The sequence below is a fragment of the Tursiops truncatus genome, chromosome 7, assembly GCF_011762595.2.
Source record: "Tursiops truncatus isolate mTurTru1 chromosome 7, mTurTru1.mat.Y, whole genome shotgun sequence".
NCBI lineage: Eukaryota > Metazoa > Chordata > Mammalia > Artiodactyla > Delphinidae > Tursiops > Tursiops truncatus.
In genome coordinates this window covers 47,610,313-47,631,747 of record NC_047040.1, presented here as the reverse complement: position 1 = coordinate 47,631,747, position 21,435 = coordinate 47,610,313, and the positions used below count along the sequence as shown (strand labels likewise).

The window sequence follows — 21,435 nt, the reverse complement described above, 5'->3', positions numbered from 1 at the left end:
TCTCTAGTCTGATGACAGGCCATTCCTTGTGCCAAAGTGAATTGCAGGCTAATCTGGACCCTTTTGGTTCTTGCTCTTTTCCTTGCTTACTGCTTTTTCCATGGTAAAACTATAACTAAAGTTGTTATTCAGTCCAGTTCTGAGTAAGGTGGAGTAATAAGCACATTCCACCTGTATCTCTCACTGATTAAAACTAAAAACTTTGGACAACTACTGAGGGTTCTGAAAAGTAAATAATAGAAGGAGTTTGAGGAGGGAAATCAAAACTCAGAAAATAATACCATTATGAGTTTCCTGCGTTTTTTCCTCTCACATCTCCTAGCAATGACCCAGGGCAGTTCAAATCCTGTAATTATATAGAGGGAATGGATAAAATAAGAAAGCTCCAAGAGAATCCACTGCTCTCTTACCAGAATTAGGAAGAAGTTCCTATGAAATGGAAAATAGGGAAGCCCACTTTTTCCCCCTCTTCTGCCCCTGCCACAAGGTAAGTTTCAGCCATGAAGCTACACAACAATGGCAGCAAAGGCTGTGAGGCACTTAGGACTGAAAGAAAATCCTTCTGACCAGAGGAATTAGGAAAAAGGCTCCAGTAACCTGAAGGACATTAGGGGGAAACGTGCTACTTTTTTCTCTCCTTTCTCTTGTTAATTTACCCCAGACGTGGATACAGTCATGGGATGTGAGAGACAGCACACAGGAAGGCTAGAAGCACACAGCATTCCAGGCATAGAACCAGAAAAGGGGACTGTTGAGCGTCAGAGACACTAAAAGAAATCAAAGAGAGGAGGGATATCAAAAAAGGAATCCCTCCAAATCTGTTTATAAATTGTCTCCTGAGATGTGCATGCCAGGAACTGACCTGAAGTTCTATAGACAAAAGACTATGAGAACTTGAACTACAGTCTTAATAGTGGTATAGACTAAAAAATAACACCAAGACTTTGAAAACTGAACTTACATTGGAACCACAGCCATAGAAGGCAGAGTAGGATGTGTGGTCTGAAACTTAATGGGTTAATTACGTACTTTAAAAAAAGTGAATTGTGGTAAAACTCATTAATATCTGGTAGTCTTTACATAATCTATATACAATACATTTTATGTTACATGTATTTAGCCTCACTTCATTGACTTTTTTACTTTTTAAATTTCTAGCATTATAGAATAGTTACAGTGAAGCCCAGGTACCTGTCCCAGGCTATTTTATGCCTTTCTGGGAAAATTGCTCCCTTTGCATTCAAAGATACGATAAAGATGTACAGAGTAAAACCAGTACCTGAGCCATGTTCCTGGCCCTAGCTCCACACACCTACTTTACTTCTCTAGATTCCAAAATTGCTAAAATTTCCATAAAAGGAAATTGGGCTTATATAGTAAACATCCATTTTCCTTCTCTTATCTCTATTATCAGAAAAGAATTTATAACTTACTTCTCACTCCAATTCATCCAAAAGGGGAGGGGGGAGAGACAGAGCTGACATTTTTTGTCACTTTTAACATGGCTGAACCTTTAATCATCATTTGGTAGCCAAGGCCCATATCTATGAGAAGGGTCAATCCTAGCCATCATAATTGGCAAAATGTATGAGTCTAAGTCTCAGAGAATAATTATTTGTGACTGCAGAACACAGAAATTATATAAAATGCTGTAATGATTGTGCTACATCTCTTGAGGATTTCTAGGTATCTCTAGTGTGTAGTATCCAACAAAAGATCGAGTCAATACTTTGTTTTGTCTTGGCAGTTTACCACCATATTTGAAGGAAACAAGAATATTCTTGGTAGTGTGAATTCCTCAAAAGAAGTCATTTCAGGTACAAAATATACTATCCTTTTAACATTACTCCTAGAATGGGTAGTTTCTCCCTTGCAGTATTGACATGTATTATCAATATGAGATTGCTATATATAAAAATATAAATAGTAAGATATTATTTCCATTTGCAGTTTTCTATGCAATTCTTAAACCAAAGGAGTAATAGATAACAGAACTAATGTTGAACAGGTATCAGCTATCTTCATTTTACTAAAGAGAAAGTGAGAGTAGGTTACTCAAGGTCACCCCAAGCTAGTAAGCTGCAGAGCTGGGATTCAAATAACAGATCTGCCCGACTTCAAAGCCTAAGCTCATTCAACATGACCACAGTTCACATAATCAAATGTTCACAGGAGCTAGGTAGGTAAAAAACAAGAGCAGTATTTTGAGCAGGGGTCTGTGGTCCACTGGAGATGGCATGCCCCATTTAAAGAAGGGAGCTGTTACTCAGGTCCAGTCATTGGCATGCTGGATTGTTGCCAGGACTTCTAATTCAGGTTCTAGCATTTTTCAAAGAAACTGGAAATGGAAGTTCTATGTGAAAATTCCTGACTTTCAGGTTTTATCAAGTAATGCAAAACACTTTATGGACCAAACCAAACTTGTTCATATCTCCTACACCGTATTATATTCCCTCTGCAAGTCTTAGAGCCCTAATTTACAAATGAGAAAATGTAGGTAAATAACTGGCTGAGGTTATACAGCCAACAAATGGAGAGCTTTTAGGGCTCAAAAACATATCTTCTGACTCTGACCCAACATTCTTTCTTCCCTCTACATTGTGGTTCCATAGAGTTGCCATTGCATCCCAGAATTATGTCCTCAATGACAAAGATAGCTTAAAGTTTTACTGCGAAAAGAGCTATTAACTGATAAGCACAAGCATTCACTATTCTCTCTGGGGATGATGCTATTAACCTAGGACACCAGCAACCCACCAGTCTTCTAATAGTGAATATGGATTTGGGCAGTGTCTTCATTGTGTTTCTAGGAACTGCTTTATACTGGAACCACCCAGAATACTTTTTAAAAATGGACCATCTCTAGCTGGCTAAGTTAGCATCTTAGAGTAATGATGCCCAGGAATCTGCATTTTTAACAAGGCCACCAAGTTTTCAGAACATTAACTCTTACCTCTCCAACAAGAATTTCAGAAGCCTTGTATCAGTGCCTTGGTCGTGTTAGTAAAAGTTTTATCTTGCCTTTTCAGAATATACATCTTTCTCTTTCATTCATGCTTTTGTCTTATCTGCTGCAGATTTTGGCTTTTTCCTTTTTATAGCACAGTAAAAACCTAAACATACATTTTTATTCTTTATTCTGTTGGCTTTCTTAGTTTTAAATCTGCTGTTGGCTATCTTAGCTTTAACAATAAAAGATTACCTTGCTAGAAAAGACAAATCTAGGTAACTGCAAGAGGTATAGTCATGAACTTTGGCATGTACTGAAATTAAGAAAAGATGGGCTTTTACTATCATGTGTGTTTTCATGTCCTATCACATCCTATCATAAAGTTTCAGAGAAGTACATATTTACTTGTCTTTACATGTAAAATATTCATTTTGTTAAATTATAATATATTCTGAGAGTCCATGCCCTGAAGAGTGGTATAGAAAAATGAATCCAAATGGAAATTTTTATTATCTATACAGTCTTCTGTTACATGACAAAAAATAAAAAATACTTGAAGTTATCAACTAAAAGTTTACCCAAAGTGGTGAGAAATTATAGCAGTTTTAATGCACTTCTGTTTTCAAGTGAACACTCTGAAATAGACACCCTCACTGTATAGCGCTGAAAGTTACTTTCCCTTGTGAGTTTAGCTCATCAGACTTTTTCAGAGGTTTTTCTGCTAGAAAAAGAAAGGTATTCTTTGTACACCTGATTAACGAAATATCAGAGTGCAGCATATAATAATGCCATGAGAGAAAGCTGTTCCCTGTCCAAGCTTGGCCACTCCTCATGTGACCTTAGGCAAGGTTTCTGACCTCGCCAAGATTCATATACAAAAATGGAGATATTTTCCCTGTTTCCTTCACAGGAGTGTTGGAAGAATCCAATCAAAAGAATCTTTCTTTTTTAATCCCATAAATAAATGTCAGTTTTTGAATTCTAAATCATTAATTGTATAGTATGGCTGCCTCAACTAGAATGTCTAATAATTATCTATATTACTTTTGTTGCTTTGTCCACAGAAACTCCGAAGGCTAGTATTCCTAAACAAGGATCTAAAATGCTGGCAAAGATATCTTCAGCTCTGTCAAAGGTGTTTTCTCGAACTAACACCAATATTTCCAAATCTTCCTCACCACCTCGCCAGGACAAGCACTGAAGTTTCTACACCTGATATAACTATGCTTACTTCCCTTAGAAAATAAAATATTTTTTAAAACATAACATAGTGTCCTGTAAGATGATTCTTGTAATGCTGAGCAAAATATTAAAAGCAAGAGAAGTATATTAGAGACCTGGGTGAGAGAAAGTTTTGATAATGCTTTTGATAAGCATTTTGGTATAAGAAGATGCTGAGTGCTAGTATTATTCAATACAAACATGCCATGAAGATAAAGAGACAAAAAGTATACCTAGTAAACCAGTTAGTCCTCATTACCCATCAGAAAATGAACTTGAATTTTTCCTGTTAAATTTTTAGAGGGTATGATCACCAAAATAGTTAGCAAACTGAGATGAAACTCAAGTTTAATTCTATGACACAGCTATGAAACTGATTGGTTCACTATAAAAGATGTATTTGGATGTTCAAATAAAAGTATCTATACTACCTGCAGATAAAATTTCATCAGTTTATAAAACACCTCCCCAAAAGATCCAACTATGGATAAAGCACCATCAAGAAGTAAAGAATTATTGTGCATAAAATATTATATATACATAAAAAGACTCCGTGACTAAAAAACCCTTTTCTGACAAGGTACATTTTGTGGATAAAATACCATCAATACATAAATTGTTGGTCAATAGTTATTAAATCCTTTATATAGATACCTTATATGAATATAGATATAAAGATTCTGTTTGTGAGAACATAAAAAGCACTGAGGAAAACTTAATAAGATGGACAGCTAGTGCTATCTATTTTTTCAAAATCAGTTAACTTGCTACTTTGTGACATGGATCCAACTTCGTTCAGCATGTTTGCCTCTAGATTCTAAAAGTCTTGTTTAAAAGATAAAAAAGGTGGACCAAACAGTAAAGAATTTCAGTCATCATCACTATCTACCCTAATGCTGACTCACACATTTTTAGAGAATGTGGTACCTTTTATCTATAATCTTCTTGACAGTAGCCAGCGCTAAAGCAGAAACATCTGAGAAAATTTTGTTTCACAAAATTGGATTTCCTTTAATAAAGTTAGTCAGTGAGGTTATAACAGATAGCTCCAGAGGGAAAAAATGTAATTATAAAGAATTTTTACATTCCAGTGATGATGAAGCTACTCAATTAGTAATGTAGTCTATTTATAATAATCTCTGATAAATTATTTGATCTCAAAGATCATACAAAATGATGTACCCTATAGATGTAGACCTTTTCAAAAATGATAGTTGATGAGAAATGACTGGCAGTCCAGATCAAAACAATTTTCAGGAGAACTAATTCTTCCAGTGTGCATAAATTGACAGTGGTATTGAAAGTATCCTTACAGATGTCGTCCAAACAAACCACTGATGCTCCCCAGCTTCAGAAATCACATACTTTTAGGTTGCCTTTTAACATAACAGAAGATTTTAGTGTAAAATTTTTTTATCAAAGTTCTCGCCCATGTTTTCAAAAGTTGATAAGGAAATAATCAAATCTTTAGCGCTGAAATGCACTCTGATTTTAAGGCATTCTGGTTCATATACGTCTCTAATTAAAGATTTAACATATAAGAGTAATGTACTCTCTGATAGAAGGTTTTTAATGATAAAGGAGATTTCCAATTTTCTCCAACTCGAGAAAGAAGCATGAAGTTCAGAATCCTTGAAGCTGTCAAAATTATGGAAAAAGTGGTTTAAATTATTGATAAATTTAAGTTCTAGGAAAAACCTTAATCCCAAAAAGCTTCTGTTATATGTCATGTGTTAAATGAAACTTTGTGGGGCTTCCCTGGTGGCGCAGTGGTTGAGAGTCCGCCTGCCGATGCAGGGAACACGGGTTCGTGCCCCAGTCCGGGAAGATCCCACATGCCGCAGAGCGGCTAGGCCCGTGAGCCATGGTCGCTGAGCCTGCGCGTCCGGAGCTTGTGCTCCGCAACGGGAGAGGCCACAACAGTGAGAGGCCCGCATACCGCCAAAAAAAAAAAAAAAAAAAAAAAAAAACTTTGTGACTGTTTAGATAACTTAGTGGGAAAAAATGCATATTACCTGATAAAGTCTGTAGTAGCTTAAATTTCTATAAGTAACGAGCTTTTGATTCTGAAGAATACCTCTTAATCCATAAGGCATGGGAATGAGTTCTCAGGTTGTTGACTCTGTTTCTGTTGTACAGAGGCTGGCAAACCTTTTATGTGAAGGGATAGATAGTAAACATCATACTTTTGCAGGGCATAATGGTCTCTGTCAAAATTATTTCATTATGCCTTGCTAGCACAAAAGCAACCATAGACAATATATGAACAAGTGAATGTGGCGGGAATTCAATGAATATTTATGAAAAGTAAAATTTGAGGGTTTTTTATAGTTTTACACCCCAAAACATCATTTTTTTCCAGTGATTAAAAACTTATAAAACCATTCTTACTTTGCAGGCTTGTCAAAAATAGATGGCAGGCCAGGTTTACCCCATGGGTGGTAGTTTCCTGACTCATGTACTATGAAAATTTGGGACCCATAAACTAACTGAGTTTGATATTAAGGGCACATATATTTCTAAAAACAATGAACTTTGGGAGTTCCCTGGCAGTCCAGTGGTTAGGACTTGGAGCTTCCATTGCTGAGGGCCTGGGTTCAGTCCCTGGTCAGGGAACTAAAATCCCACAATCCGTGCAGTGAGGCCAAACAAACAAAAGCAATGAATTTTACTAGGGAAGTTTCAAATTTTATTACAAAAAATTAATACATAAGGTTTAAGTATTCATATTTTTAGTAATTTGGATATTGAATACATTGCTGAGAAGGCACATGAGCATTCTGCTAAAATATACCTTGAGTTAGAAAAAGAAAGTTGGAAAAAAAGTTAGATCAAGACTTAATGTGAGGTTGAATTTCCAGTAAAAATTGTTTATTACCTTAGAAATAGCCAATCAAAATGGATCCAGACATATTTTCAGAACACGTGGTAATCACATTTGTGAAAACCTCACCATTAGTCTAGATTGCAGCAAAATGGAGTATACACCTTTAAGTTCCCATACCCCCACAGAAACACTGACAAGCAAAAACTGTCAAACCCAACTTTTCAGAACTCTGGAAAACAGTTAAAGGTTTACAGTAACTAATCAAACATTGAATCAAGAAAAAGGTAACTTTCAAATGGTAGCAAAGATTTATGATGTTTTTACTTGTCCTTGCCCCACCCCCTCCCCAGCACAGTAGCAATCTTAAAGAAAGAAACTTGCATTCCTTGTGTAAGTCCTTGGTCCCTGCTTTTGAAGGAAGCAGAGCAGACTTCATTGGAAAATTGTTGTGTTTGTCTGTTACAAACTGGGAGCTGCCTGAAATGTAGAAAAGCACTTGTCCCCGTTCAGCTTAACTGGGAACTCAGACCAGAAAAGCAGTAGGCATAGCTCAAAAAAGCTGCAAGCCAAATTAACAACTCACAGATGCTTAGGGGAAAAAAATGTGATGGAAACATAAAACAGATGCCAAAAGCCCTGGAACAAAAGTTAGGGAGTTTCATTAAGAAATTAAGGCATTCAAAAGCATCCATGAGAGGAATTTAGAAAGCCATGGACAAGCCCAGAACAAAACTCATGCTCAGAAAAGATATGAAACACCCTAAATTTTCACCTCAAACCAATCCTTAGGCTCAGTGTAAGCCTACCTAAGTATTTGAAGTAGTTCCCTTCACAGATCCAATCTGCACAGACTAGGGTGTGTATGTTTTTTAGCTCCTGGTCTTCAAGGGAATCTCTATGAAAACTCTAGCTTAACACAAGGAACGGAGACTTCAGTGACCACAGAAGATAAGGAACACATCCTCTGAAAATATAGTTTGGGGAAGTCACTAAACAAATGGGCTACTATAGCCTTCAAAAATCAAAAACATAAAAACACCAAAAAACACGGAAAAGAGGCAGATCTGATTTCCAAGTTACCACATTATAATATGCAAATGTCCAGTTTTCAACAATAAAAACAACCCAAAAAACCCCACAAGGAATACAAAGAAACAGGAAACATATAGCCCCTTTAGAGGAACAAAATAAACATTAAGAAACCCTCCCTGAGGGAGTCCAGACTTTGGAGTAGTTATACAAAGACCATAGAACAATTATATTAAATATCCTCAAAAAGCCAAAGGAAAACATAGACATAGACTGAAGGAAATCAGGAAAATAATATGTGAACTAAATGAGAATATCAGTACAGAAGTAGAAATTATAAAAGGGAACCAAACAGCCACCATGGAAAATTTTGACAGTCCCTCAAGAAGTATAGAATTGCTACATATTTCATTAATTCCACTTCTAGGTATATAACCAAAAGAACTGAAAGCAGGGATTCAGATACTTGTACACCAATGTTCATAGCACCACTATTCACAATAGCCAAAGGTGGAAACAACCCAAATGTTCATCAATAGGTGAATGGATAAACAAGATATAGTATAAATGTACAAAATATTATTCAGCCTTAAAAAGGAATAAAATTCTGATATACACTATAACATGGATGAACCTTGAAAACATTACGCTAAGTGAAATAAACCAGACACAAAAAATGGTTAATGTATGATTTCACTTATCTGAGTTACACAGAACCAAAAAATTCACAGAGAAAAGTCAAATAGATGTCAACAGGAACTGGAGAGAGTGTGGATTGGGAAGTTATTGATTAATGGGTACAGAGTTTCTTTGGGGGATGATGAAAAAGTTCTGGAAATGGATAGAGGTAATGTTTGCAGATCATTGTAAATGTACTTAATGGTGCTGAATTACACACTTAAATATGGTTAAAAGGGTAAATTTTGTTACGTATTTTTATCATCATCATAATAATAAATAACTTGTAAAAAATGGAACCACACAGATTCTGGAGATGAAAGTACAATAACTGAAATAGAAAATTCACTAGAGGGGTTCAACAGAAGATTTAAACACACAGAAGAAATAATTAGTGAACTTGAAGATAGAAAAATTGAAATTATTTAGTCTGAGAAGCAGAAAAAAAAATGAAGAAAAATAAACAGAACCTAAAAAATATATATGGACCTATGTTAAGAGATAAGGACCTATGTGATACCGTCCAGTAGACCAAAATATGCATTATGTGAATCCCAGAAGGAAAAGAGAAAAAGGACAGAAAGAATATGTGAAGAAATAATGGCCCAAACATCCCAAATTTATCGAAATTCATGAATCTAAAAACTTTAGTTTCAAAATTGGATAGACTCACACCAAGAAACATTATAATCAACCTGTCAAAAGACAAGCTATCATGAAAACAGTGAGAGAAGTGACACCTCACATTCATGTACAAGGAACCTCAATAAGATTAACAGGTAATTTCTCATCAAACTATGTGTGGCAGAAGACAGTATGATGACCCGTTTAAAGTGCTGAAAGAAAAAAACTATCAACTAAGAATTCTGTGTCAAACAAAACTGTCCTTAAAATAGGGAGAAATTAAGACATTCCCAGGTAAAAGCTGAGGGAGTGTGTTATCACTAGACCTGCCCTACAAGGATTTATAAAAAGAATTCTTCAGATTGAAATGAAAAGATGCTAGACAGTAACTCAAAGCTTTGTGAAAAAGTAAAGTTCTCTGGTAAAGGTAAATACATAGGCAAATATAAAAGATAATGTTATTAATTTTTGGTTTGTAATTCCAAATTTTCCTATAGGATTTAGAAGACAAATACATTAAAATTATAATTCAGTGGTATTGGCCATATCATGTATATATTTTTTACAATACTTATTGTATTCTACATACAATAAGTACAGGGGAGAAGAGGAGATAAAGCTGTATAAGAAAAGTGATTTTCCATGCCATTAAAGTTATGTTGACATCAATTCAAATTATGTTATAAATTTGTAAATGTATTCTCTCCATGGTATGGTAATAAAATAATGTTATTTTATTAACATTTTAGATATTAATAAAACATCTAAAAATATACAGAAAATAAAAAGATAGTCAAATGGTTCATCACAAAAAAAGCAACAACACACAAAAGAAGGCAGTGATGAAGAAAGTGAAGGATAAAAATAGCTGTAAGCACACAGAAAATAGTTAAATGGAAAAATCCTTCCCTATCTGTAATTACTTTACATGTAAATGGAATAAATTCTCTAATCAAAAGGCAGAGGCATATAGAATAAATAATAATAATACAACTATATACTGCCTACAGGAGACACATTTTAGATCCAAAGAAACAAATAGATTTAAAGGATGGAAAAAGATACTCCATGCCAATAGTAACCAAAAGAGGCCTAGGTTGCTATATTAATATCAGGCAAAATAGATTAGGTCAATGTTACGAGACAAAAAATGGCATTATATGTTGATGAAAGGGTCTATTCATTAATAAAACAATTATAAACATATCTGCACCAAACAACAGAGCCCCCAAAATAAATAAAGCAAATAATGACAGAATTCAAAGGAGAAACAGTTTTTCAATATACCACTTCCAATAATGAATAGAACTTCTATATAGAATATCAATAAGTATTATAGAAGACTAAGGTAAAACTATGAATTGATTAGACCTAACAGACATATAGAGCACTCCACCCAGGAAGAGAATCCACAAGGGCACACAGAATATTCTTCAGAATAGACCATGTTAGGCGACAAAACAAATCACAATAAATTCTAAAAGACTGAGTCAAACAAAGTATCTTTTCTGACCACAATGGAGTAATGTTAGATATCAATAAGGAACATTGGAAAATTCACAAATATGTGCAAATTAGACAACATACTCTTAACCAATGGGTCAAAGAAGAAATCTCAAGAGTTTAGAAAATACTTTTAAATAAATTAAAATAATGATGCAACATAACAAAACTTATGGGATGCAGCAAAGGCAGTGCTCAGAGGGAAATTTATGGCTGTAAATGTCTACATTAAAAAAAGAAGAAAGATCTCAGGTCAATAACCTTAACTTCACACCTTGAGGAACTAGAAAGAGGAGCAAAATAAACCCAAAGCTAGCAGAGAAAATGAAATAATAAAGATTAGAATGAAGAAAAATAAAATATGAAGTAGAAAAACAATAGAATCTATGAAGCCATATGTTTGTGTTTTTGAAAAAATGAAAATTTACAAACTTTTAGCTAGATTGACCAAAAAATAGGAAACTTTCCACTTTTCACCATTGAGTATGATGTTATTAGCTGTGGATTTTTAATAAATCCCCTTTATCATGTTGAGGAAGTTCCCTTCTATTCCTAGTTTTATGAATGTTTTTATCATGAAGGAATGGTGGACCTTGTCAAATGCCTTTATCTCTGTTCATTGAGATGATCATGTCACTTTTCTTCTTCAATCTATTAACGTAGTCCCAATTAGTTACTTAGGGCTACTGTTACAAAGCACCACAAACTGGTGCATTTCTTAAACAACAGAAATGTCTCAGTTCTAGAAGCTAGAATTCTGAGATCAGAGTTTGCAGGGCCATCCTTCCTCTGAAAGCACTAGAACAGGATCTGTTCTAAGCCTGTCTTCTAGCTTTTGGTAGTTCCTTGGCTTTGGGCAGTATAACTCCAGTCTTCACATTGGATTTTCCCTGTGTATATCTGGGTTTTTACATGATGCTCCTTCTACAATAACATTAGTCACATTGAATTAGGGTCCCACCATACTCCACTACAACTTCATCTCAACAAATAATTACATCCTCAATGACCCTATTTCCAAATAAAGTGACTTTATTTGGTAGAGAGGTTAGAAAATCAATATATGAATTTGGAGGGGGCACAATTCAAACCATAACACAGTGTATCATATTGGTTAGTTTTCTCATGTTGAACCTTCCTTGCATTGTGGGATAAATCCCATTGAGTCATGATGTCTAATCCTTTTAATATGCTATTAAATTCAGTGTGCTAGTTTTCTGTTGAGAATTTTTGCATTTATATTCATAAAAAATATTGGTATTTAATTTTCTTTTCTTGTGATGTCCTTACATGGCTTTGGTGTCAGGGTAATGCTGGCCTCATAGTACAGGTTAGGAAATGTTCCTTCCTCTTCCATTTTTGGAAAAGTTTGAGAAATACTGGTGTTATGTGCCATTTAAGTGTTCAGTATAATTCACTACTGAAGCCATCTGGTCCTGGATTTTTCTCTGTTGGGAGATTTTTAGTGCCCTGTTTCATCACTACTATCCAACATCATAATAGAACTTTTTTTTACCAGAGCAATTAGACAATAAAAGACATAAAAGGCATCCAAGTGGGATAGAAAGAAGTAAAACTATCTCTATTTGCAGATGTGAATAGACATCCCCAAATATGCAAATCCACAAGAAGGCTACTAGAACTAATAAGTGAACTCAGCAAGGTTACAGGACAGAATATAAACACAAAAAGTCAATTGTATTTCTATACACCTAAAATAAATAATCCCCCCCAAAATTAAGAGCAATTCCCACTACAATAGCATACCTAAATAAAATAATAATCAATCAAGGACGTGAAAGACTTATACAGTAAAAAGTTCATAACATTCCTGAAAGAAATTTTAAAAGGACTAAATAAATGGAAAAGACCTTCATGTTCTTATATTTTTGGCAATGCATTATTAGATATGACACCAAAAGTGTGAGCAACATATCTGGACTCCATCAAAATTAAAAACTTTTGTGCATCAAAGGATATTATCATGAAAGTGAAGAGACAACTTGTAGAATGGAGGAAAATATTTAAATATTTTCAAATCATATATCTGATAAAGGTGCAACATCCAGAATATATAAAAAACTCATGCAACTCGAAATAAAAAACAATTAAAATATGGGCAAAGACTTGAATAGACATTTCTCCAAACAAGATATAAAAATGGCCAATAAGCTTTTGTAAACATGCAGTATCATTGACCATTAGGAAATTGAAATCAAAACCAGAATGAGTTACTGTTTCATACATACTAGGATGACTTTTTTTTTTTTTTTTTTAAGGAAAATGACAGGGTTGGCCAGGACATAGAGAAATTAGAATTCTCTTAAATTGCTGTTGGGAATTGCAGCTGCTGTGGAAAAGTTTGGTGGTTCCTCAAAAAGCTACACATAGAATTACCATATGACTTAGCAATTCCACTCTGAAAACAGGAATTCAAATACTTATACAATAACATTCATTGCAGTGTAATTTGTCACAAGGTGGAAACAACTATTGTCAAAAGATGAATGGACAAAAACAATGTGGTATACACATATAGTGGAATACTATTCAGCCATCAAAGAATGAAGCCCTTTACACATGCTATAACAGAAATGAACCTCTAAAACATTATACTAAATAAGTGAAATAATCCAGACACAGGACAAATATTTATTCTACTTAAATTATATATTGTATACAATAGGCAAATGCATAGACCTAAAAAGTAGATAAAAAGTTACCAGGAACAGGGGTTGAAGGTAGGAATGGAGATTACTGCTTACAATTACTACTTAATTGTTGCAGTTTCTACTTGGAGTACTGAGAAATTTTTGGAAATAGTGGTGATGATTCCTCACCACTATACATCAAATAGTGGTGATGTAATCCTCACAGTGATTACACTGTGAATGTAATGCCACTGAATTTTACACTTAAAAATGTTTAAACTGAAAAATATTGTATGTTCTATCACAATAAAAGAAATTTAAAACTCTCACCCTTCTAGAGAAACTGAAGACGTTATATCTAACTAGAACTGGACATAGAATAACTGAACAGAGAAAAGCATCAATAAATGAAAAGAGTTACTTACTAGGCACATCTAATGCAGAAAACAGGAAGACCTATTTTAATAGATAAACCTAGACAACTGGATGCAACATTTTTAAAGGTAAGTGAAAAAGGCAATGATGAGAAGAAATGAGTGGGCAGTGAGACACAGTTCTTCTGTTACCCTCTTAAACTGGACTCTGGGAATGGAAATGCAGTAAAACTGACTGGCTGAAATTGTAATCCTCATTGACCATTCAGAAGAAATGCAATCTTTTACAGTTTCTGCAATTCTTTATTATGGATATACTTTATCATACACTGTAGTGATGCAAAAGGGCTAATAAATAGAACAATGGAAAACTAACCTCTACTATAGTTTTAAATCCTCAAACTAGTGTTCCACAGTAACACTGTTCTTATTTTAACAATATTAATTAGACTTTAAATACTAGGTTTCCCACACTTTTTCTTATTATATTTGCATTATATAAACCTTTCTCATATATTTTCACATCTTCATAATAAAACTAACTTCTTCCCTCTTTTACCTTGTCCTAAAGCTAGCTGTCCCAACGTTGCTAATCTTATGCATCAGTTTCAATAAGGAGCTTATCAGGTCAATAGTTTTATCTCATACTCTATTTTTTTGGAAAACATAGATATCATGACCAAATGCAATGTGCAGTTTCCCACTGCAGCATGGTCAGAAATGCTGGCCTACAGCATTTCTAAGGAAATTTTGTGGGTTTTTTCCTTAATTTATACCAAACTCTAATACTGGACTTGCATTTTTTCCTAAAGAAGAAAGGAGACCAATTACTGAACTAACACATTACTTCATACATAGAATTAAGAGTTCACCCTCATATATCCAAGAGAATCTAATTTCATTTGCTGCTTACACTCAATTAAAGGGAACTAAAAACTATGAATCTGAGATGTAAATTAAGCATATGGCAAGATGGAGCCCTTGATAAAACTTTGAGGAAAACAGTGATTAGCCCTCTATCTTTGTTGACTTCTTGACCATTCCTCCATCAAGTCAGTTCTTAGACCTCCCTTTTCCATCTGCTTCCCTGTTTCCCTGATTTCTATTTCTTTTTCTTGAGACCATCTTGGTTGTAGAGTGATGCAAGGGATCAAATGTTTGGAATGTGTTAGATTATTTAATTGGGACACAGGCACTGAGTTAACAATAATACAGTGCCTGTACTATAGGCCCTAAAATTCACTGATTCAAAGCTTGCATTTTTGTTTTTAGTATTCAATTATTCAATCTGTAAATCTCAGTCTCCTTAAACTTGTAACACAACCTGTCACTTATAATAGTCACTTGTAAATATAGTAAATTTGTGTTAAAATTAAAGGCACTCACTTTTACTTGTGTCCTTTGTTCAAATAATACTTAGTTTATCATTTTGACAGTGGAGAATTACTGTAAGTATTTACCAGTTTACAAATTTCATTAGGTAAATTCCTTAAGATGGTTCAAGCTATACGAAAAAATTAGTTTATTTTTCTCAAGCATTCAAAATATCTACATCTCAATCTAGACAACAAAGGCTTCCTACCACTTATAAAACTCTTTTAAATTTAATAGATCAGACTTTTAAATTTAAAAAATCAAACACTCAAGTATTTCAAAGCATGAAGAAAAGCACAGCGATTATAAAATTTGTCACTACGATTCTTAAATATATCAAATAAATTAGCAATGCTATGGATTTTTTATAAACATGCACCCATTCAAGTACACCCACACACATATATGAATATTTAAACATTATTATAATCGCAAGGCAGCTTTAAGCTTTGTGACCAAAAATAAAGTTTGGGGTGATGAATTTCATTGATGGGTGTCATTAGAGGGCCTGAAATGACTGAAGATTACCAGGATCACCTCACCACTCTAAGGCTAAGAGCAATGATCAGAGAGGAAACCCAACTGTCAATACTTGCTCAATTGAAGCAGTCATCCCCAAGAGACTATTTGTCCTCTGATACTGCTTAAATTAACTGAACATGTAACCAAAAGAGATTTAAACAAGAGTAACAGGATGTTGTCAAGTAAGGAGTTTATTTTTCCATTAGCAGAGTGAGATCCCATGGAAGGCAAAGGGAAGGAATATTAGAACACTTACAGAAAGATGAAGAAACTGTTTTCTCTGAATACCAAAGTATTGTCTGGGTTAATGTGCAGAACTTGTGGCTGGGACTTCTGGCTATGGCTTTGAGGAATTTAATGAATCCTCCTCCTCAAAAATACGTATAAAATTAGACAGAATTATCAAAACAAACCATATTAGGAATCTGGAAATAGAACAATGGCAAAAAAATTTGGGAAGGTATTATTCATAATTTCAGGTAAGAACAGAGTCTGTTTTTTGCATGGGCGGTGCGGGGAGCAGTGTGGGTCTGCTCCCTTCCTTCTCTCTTCCCAACTTGATCAGCTAGGACAGTTTTCACAGAGCATGGTTGACCACTATAACCAGAAGCTTTGCTTCCAGAAAGGGACACTTGATTTGGGGTGAAAGCTAAAAACTTGTGGTGATTTTTTTTTCATTAATAGTAGGGAACTGAGTGGGAAATAAAGGGCAAAACCTGTAACTCTGCTAGGAATAGTTTGTAGTCCTAGTTGGTACACAGTGCCCTAGCCAGAGAGGCTGGATACTGGAGAACTATGTAAGGGTGAGATAAGCTGTCCTGGCTGACACATTCCTGGCTGACAAAGAAACTATGTACATGCATAAGGGATACTTGAGAGATCCTGAGATCTCTCATCCCTGAGATATTTCAGATATCTGAGAAGTGGAAGCCTAGAAAGACTGGAAGACTGGCTGTATTTTGAATGCATTTCAACATACATGCAGGTAATTAGGCTAAGGTTTAAATTCTTAAGGACTTGAGTTGTAGGAGCACATGTTTTTCCCCTATCACTGGCTGACAGCTTTGCAGTCTTAGCCTCTTAGACACTAGGCTAAAAAATAATTAGAATAAAAAATATGAGAAGAGATATAACCAGATATATTCTTTGAGATGCAGGAAAGTTACAAAAAATAAAGCAGGATTCAGACTTGCTACAACATATTACCTAAAATGCACAATTTTGTCAATAAAATTAGGAAATATGAAAGAATAAGAAAGCCATGATCCATACTCTGGAAGAAAAGCAGGCACTAAAAATAGACTTTCAGAGGGCCTAGATGTTGGATTTAGTAGATAAATGCTTCAACTATTTTACATATATATATATATATGTTTAAAGAATTAAAATAGGATAAAAATGACTCAATAGAGGGAATTTTCTAGTTATTTTTCTGTTATTTCTAGTTCAATTCCATTGTGTTCTAAGAGCAGTCACTATATGATTTCCATTCTTTTAAATTCATTAAGGTGTGTTTTATGGCTCAGAATGTAGTCAGCCTTGATGAATATATTATGTGTGCTTGAAAAGAATGTATATGCTGCTGTTGTTGGAGAAAGTGGTTATAGATGTCAGTTATATCCAGTTGATTGTCCTTATTGATTTTCTGCCTACTGAATCTGCCCATTTATAATATGGGGATGTTGAAGTCTCCAGTGATGATAATTGGTTTATCTATTTCTCTTTGCAACTTTATTAATTTTTGCCTCATGTAGTTTGTCATTCTCTTATTGGGTGTATACATGTTAAGGATTGTTATACTTCTTGGATAATTTATCTTATTATTATGTAATGCCCTTATTTATCTGATATCTTTCCTTGCTTTGAAGTCCTCGCTGTCTAAAATTAATATAACTACTCCTGTCTTCTTTTGATTAGTATTAGCATATTATATTTTTCTCCATCCATTTACTTTTAACCTATATATGTCTTCATATTAATGCAATTTCTTGTAGACAACATATACTTAGTCTATTTTTTTACCCATCTGACAACTTGTCTTTTAATTGGTAAATTTAGACAATTGATGTTCAAAGTAATTACTAACTTAAAAGGATATTAGAGGACAAAACTACTAATCTTCCCAAATTTCATAGATCATTTGTTATCACTTTAATGTCAGTGCTTTTACTGGCAAAAAAAAAAAAAAAAAAAAAACTGGAACAAATATAGCTATATTACAAATTAATCATGTTATTACAAATTGATCATGTTTTCAAAAGTAACACTAAATTATAAAATTTCCAGTATCATGAAGAAAAAATGTGCTCTCAAACGTTTCTATGCTATAGCACTTATAAGAATGCCGTTTAATATAATAATGCTATTTAAAGCATTTCAAAAGTTGAAAAGCATAGTGAAATATACTTTTGTGAAGGAGATTATTTTTGATAGTACATATAACTTAAGTCTTTATTTTGATGGAATAAAATCACCTTTGGAATTTCTAAGAAAAATCTTATTTCAAAAATTCTTATTGAAATTCCAAGAAAGTTGTACTAGAGAGGTGATATGATGAAAATTGAAGAGTTATGAGAATTAAATGATTTGCAATGTGTAAAGCACTTAGAACAGCCTGACACAAAGTAAATTTAAGAGTGCTCAAATGAAATAATTAACATATATTCCCAACTAACCTCTCATTCCTAATTTCTTCCCTGGAGAATTAAAACAATCCAGGAAATCATATTGAAAGGCACCTAGTTTACTTTAGACCAAAAGCAGAGTTAACAGTTATACAATTTTTTCAAAGGCAGTTGGTGACGGCCGAGGGACCTATGGCAAGGAAGTCTTGTGGTACTTTCACGTGAGGTAAAATCATAGATTTGGAAATGTGCTAAGAGTTCTAGGGATAAAAAAGAATAATAAATATACTTAGGAAGTGCTCATATCAGTTAAATTTGATTCTTGTAAGAGTTAACTAGCTCTTTTTACCCCAATAAATATGTGAAGATGTTATGTTGGTCAGATAAATTGCTCCCAGTGGGCACAGTGGCATCCTTAGAGAATATTGCCACTTGCATCCAGAAAGATCTGAGTTAAGAGAGACAAGAGGTAGTTATGACTTTTCACCTCAATATATGCAAACTACAAATGCTATGTTGATGATCTCAAAAGCTAAATTAAATTGCACACAGGATTTTAGATATATATCCTGATGCTCTTGAATGCCACAAAGAGGGATGGCTTCAAATATTTACTGAGCTTCTACTACATCTCAGGCACTGCTCACATTGGGTAATACAGAAATAAGTAAAACAGTTTGCAGCCTCTGGCTCAGTATAGAATACAAAGAATATATATTAACTGATAATCACAATAATGTAAAATAGGTAGTATGGCTAATATAAACAAAACATGAAAGATAAATGAAAAACATATCTAAATGTACCAAATAGCATAATTTTTAAATCACTGAACTTTCAGTTCCATAGTAATTATATAAATAAATTTGTAGAAAATGAAAATACAAATATGTCTTCTGTAACAAAAAAAAATAACTGATGGAAATATAAGCAATATAAAGAACTGTATTATATCACCATCATAGAAAAGAATCTGGAAGTCAGATATAAAAACATGTAAAGAAATATTTATAAATATGCATGTATATAAGTAGAAGTCTGGAAAGTGATATGGGAAATTGAAACAGTTGTTTTAGCTCTGAGGAGCATTTACTTTTTTCTTTTATAAAATATTCTTGGGGTTAAAATTAATAAGTGAATAGCTATATTGATCTTCCTTTCTGCTATTACGTTAATTATCTACTACTTCTGTTATTACATTATCTATCATGGAGTACATGTCAAAACACGTGGGTTTTGGTTAATCCATATTTAAATATTATAATGTGGTGAATAATGACAGAGAGTTGAGAAACAAACACACCTGGGTGCATATTTTCTCTCTGTCACCCAGTACCTGGGACAGGTTACTTATTCTTGCTGTACAATGGGATACTAAGAATTCCCATTTCACAGAGATGTTGTGGAAGAATTATTGAAGCATGTAGATGATGCTCAATAACTTATTACTCTCAATTATTATCAACTACTGACTTTGTTTAGCAATTTCACTTTACAGATGAGAAAACTGAGATCGAAAAAAGTTAATAGACTTACCCAAGGTCATAGATCATAAAATTTAAAGCCAGATTTACAACTATTTATTCTAAATAACAGCTACTTTGCTGTATGTTGATGAGTTTTAGTTAAATTTACCATTACTTCAATTTTTTCTAAAATTAATGAATTGTATAATTCACAGATAATTTTCATTCAGATCAAATATCCTCAATGCCCTAATATTCCTTCACAGCCAGAAATATTCACTCCACTATTGAGTCTTGTGCACATGTTCCATACTCTATAAAAACATGAGGAAAAGGTAAAAATCTCACCTAGCCCCACTCCACACCTGGAAGCCCTTTCTGCCTTGCAGTGAGAAAACTATTTCCAGCTAATAATTTGGAAAAAATCAGAGGATCATGTTGTTCGCTTTTCTCTTCTCAAAGGATCACAAACTTACACTGCATTTTGTCCAATGTCCAAAAACAATTATTTCATATTTTTCGTCTGCCTTCAGATTTTGTTTTTGCCGAAGGAGAAAGGGCAAATCCAGTTCATTACTCTGTCATAGATGGAAAGGGAAGTTATTATTTTATTCTTACTCTTATTTTAAAATTTTATTAGAAAACTATTAGGTAGTTTTAGTTGGAAACTTCCTAGCAGATCAACTAAAAGATTTTATACACTAGAGTTTAATCAGTTCAGTTCATGATCAAGACAGTTTTATATACATTCCTTGTGGAGCACATGAATTTCCTCTGAGCTTAGAACACCAAGTCTAAATATCCCTGACCTTAGAGAACTCTTAGTTAGAGTGTATGAGTTTAGTTTTTTATTGACTTGAGAAGTGTGGTTTAGATAAATCACTTTTTGATGTTCTAAACAGTTTCATCACATCATTCAGAACAATTATATTTTGTGTTTAAGACTCCCGTTGCTAATATGTGCCAGGCTCTGATATTATATATTTATAAAAATTTTACATCTGATCTTTTATCGATGATTACACAAAAGATTCCAAAATTCACAAGCTTCAATTTCTTTAAAAGTTTGAAATAGGGTATTGTCTTAACTAAGAAATAAGAATTTCAAAATAATACTATAACACAATCAGATAATTGATCATTATCAATATGTTTTGCTATAAATTATATACTCATTTTCTGAAAATTATATAATTCTAACTTGCTGACAGCCTATTTTAAACACTGAATAAACTATTTTACTCTCTAATGTATTTCACTTATGATTTATTTTTTATTGCAGTATAAGGAAAAAGAAAGCAGCTGCATTCTCCAGCTGTGACAAAGTGTTTCAATATATGAGGCAAGCAACATCAGTAATAAATAAAGCAATTTACTTCTTTACAAAAATGACTATCTCTATTTAATATCAAAGCTGTGGTAATATCAAAGCTAGTGGTAGAGACTAGCAGCTGGTATGGCTAAAGTGAATACTCACAGGGAAATTAGGTTGCCACTATATCAGCTATATTATGCTCACAAAGGCATACTAAGATTCCTGTGGAAAACATTTAAGTGCTTTCCTTTTGAATTCACTACCAAGAAACTATCTT

At 33.7% G+C, this 21,435-nt stretch overlaps 1 protein-coding gene across 1 annotated transcript in view; it reads left to right on the top strand.

Moving 5' to 3' along the window:
- The window catches only part of FSIP2 (fibrous sheath interacting protein 2), a 126,299-nt gene extending 122,094 nt beyond the window's left edge, over window positions 1-4,205 (top strand). The window contains exons 20-21 of the mRNA XM_019931469.3: window positions 1,748-1,817; window positions 4,015-4,205. Coding sequence (XP_019787028.2) covers window positions 1,748-1,817; window positions 4,015-4,151 — 207 coding nt within the window. The 3' untranslated portion in view covers window positions 4,152-4,205. The remainder of the gene's footprint in view (window positions 1-1,747; window positions 1,818-4,014) is intronic.
- The last annotated feature ends 17,230 nt before the right edge of the window (window positions 4,206-21,435 follow it).